Source organism: Manihot esculenta, chromosome 13, assembly GCF_001659605.2.
Source record: "Manihot esculenta cultivar AM560-2 chromosome 13, M.esculenta_v8, whole genome shotgun sequence".
In the NCBI taxonomy this organism is placed as follows: domain Eukaryota; kingdom Viridiplantae; phylum Streptophyta; class Magnoliopsida; order Malpighiales; family Euphorbiaceae; genus Manihot; species Manihot esculenta.
In genome coordinates this window covers 7416528-7418991 of record NC_035173.2, presented here as the reverse complement: position 1 = coordinate 7418991, position 2464 = coordinate 7416528, and the positions used below count along the sequence as shown (strand labels likewise).

The 2464-nt window shown below is 38.1% G+C and overlaps 1 protein-coding gene across 1 annotated transcript; it reads left to right on the top strand.

Moving 5' to 3' along the window:
• Positions 1-1027: 1027 nt before the first annotated feature.
• On the top strand, positions 1028-1960 carry LOC110607956 (receptor like protein 27). The gene has a single exon (XM_021747133.1). It carries the CDS (start codon positions 1028-1030, stop codon positions 1958-1960), a length of 933 nt encoding a protein of 310 aa, XP_021602825.1.
• The last annotated feature ends 504 nt before the right edge of the window (positions 1961-2464 follow it).

Below are 2464 nucleotides of genomic sequence, written 5' to 3'. Positions count from 1 at the left end.
ATAATGTTTATGTTTAAGCCAACTCATCTTATGTGGTATCGCCCGTTGGGGCATTGATGAGATCCCACAGAGGGATCATGATTATGATCATGACTATGTACATGTATGTTCAGGTTGAGTTGGTGTATGAGAAATGAAAGAAAAGTTTAAATTTTTATGCACGTTGTTGATCATGTATGGGATTATACAGGTTTACAGGTTATATGACAGGCTTGCTACGGGTCCCGGCGGCCTTAAGTCGACCCGGATCCTAGCGCCGGTAGCGGTCCGGATTTCCGGGGCGTTACAAATGGTAAGTACAGAGGTGTTATATACACATATACATATATGACAGAAAGACCAGGTGCTCGATTCTACGCCCTGGCACAGAGTTACTGGGACTATGTGGTGACAGGTTTACTCTTGATGTGGCTTGTTTGTGATATGGTGCATTCCATGAGATCATATTTTACTAAGATGTTTTACTGTTCTACTCACTGGGCTATAGAGCTCATCCCACTCCCTTAACCCCAGTTTTGCAGGATTAGTGTACAGGGACAGTCCAGCAGAGTACAGAGAAAGAGTAAAGAGTTTTGTAATGTAATAGCTTAAAGTGGACATGTAATATTAAAGAGATGTAATCGTTGTGTCTAAAGTTAGAAATGTGCTTGACCTAGTGATGTATGTTTTATACATGATCTGTATATGTATATATGTTTGCTGTATGTGAAAAACCAGGCTTAACAGGTATGATAACCCATCTAGAGCAAGCTCTAGTCAGGAGTACAGAGTACAGAGTACAAAGATAGTGCATGCACAGGTTAAGCCTTGGTTCAGAAAAGAGTTTTTATTTTCACAGAAAATGTATGATCATGTATGAGTTTACAGGTACACAGAGAGTATAGCAGGCTTGCTACGAGTTCCGGCGGCCTTAAGCCGACCTGAATCCTAGCGCCGGTGACGGTCCATTTTGGGGTCGTTACACCTTTCTTCAAACAGCTTACAGGCTCAAATCCCTTCATGGATGTGTTCCATAAGTACAAATTCCATGGATTTTTTGAATCTTTCTCATAACCTTTTAACTGGGTTTGAACAAAATCCTGTTATTTTTCAATGGGCTCAGATTCGAACCCTAGATCTTAGGTCTAATCAGCTTCAAGGATCCCTTCCATTGCCACCACCATCCACCATTTCCTACCTGATTTCACACAACCAATTGACAGGTGAACTTTCTCCGTTGATTTTCAATTTATATTCTCTTGAAATTCTGGACGTATCCTTCAATAATTTAACCCGTCAACTTCCTCATTGTTTGAGCAATTTCAGTTCACTGTCTGTGTTGGATTTGAAAAGAAACAATTTTCATGGAATTATTCCTGCAGCCTGGAGAGACGATTGTAAATTGAGAATGATTAGCATCAGTTACAATCAATTACAAGTACAAGTTCCAAAATCATTAGCCAATTGTTCATCGTTACAGTTGGTTGATTTTGGTAACAACCAAATAACTGATACATTTCCTTCTTGGTTAGGAAACCTTTCAGAGTTGAGAATTCTGATTTTGAGATCTAACCATTTTTATGGTGTGATAGATCAAAAACCCAAAACCAAAGGCTTCCCAAGTCTTCGAATCATCGACTTATCCGGCAATGGTTTCGTTGGAAAGCTGCCATCGGAGTACATAGACATGTGGGAAGCCATGAAAACCATCCAAGCAAACCACATGACATACATGGGGGAAAATATAAGGCCCAATTTCATAGACGTTGATACTTACTATGGGGAATATGATTACTCAATGACTATGTTCAACAAAGGAGTGAAACTGGAATACGACAAGATTCAAGATATTTTCCTTGCCATTGATTTCTCCAACAACAGATTTGAAAGAAAAATCCCAGAAATCATTGGAAACCTTAAAGGGCTTAATCTCCTCAACCTTTCAAACAACCTTCTCAAGGGTCACATACCACCATCTTAACAAGTTTGAGCTCATTAGAGGGATTAGATCTTTCAAAGAACAAGCTTTCAGGAAAGATACTTCCAGAGCTCGCTCAGCTCACTTTCCTTGGTTTCTTTAATGTCTCCTACAACAAGCTTGAAGGGCCAATACCACAAGGGAAACAATTTGATACATTTCAGAGCAATCAATATGAGGGAAACTTGGGATTATGTGGAGCTCCTTTGACAAAGAAATGTGAAGATTTTGGGGACTGACCACCATTTTTTCTAACTTCGGATGATGAAAGCATAGCTCTGGAGTGCAAACCCTCAGATTTACGTAGATGCACTTATTATCAGACTAAATCTGTGAGTGCAAACTCTCAACTATTATGATTTAATAGTATTTCAGATAATTTCATTTTTTATTGCATTTTTTATAAGTCTACTAGTTTCCACATAATTTTATAATTCAGTTGATATTTATTGTAATAATTTAGATAAATTGATATAAATAATTTTTAAATTCTATAATAACATAATT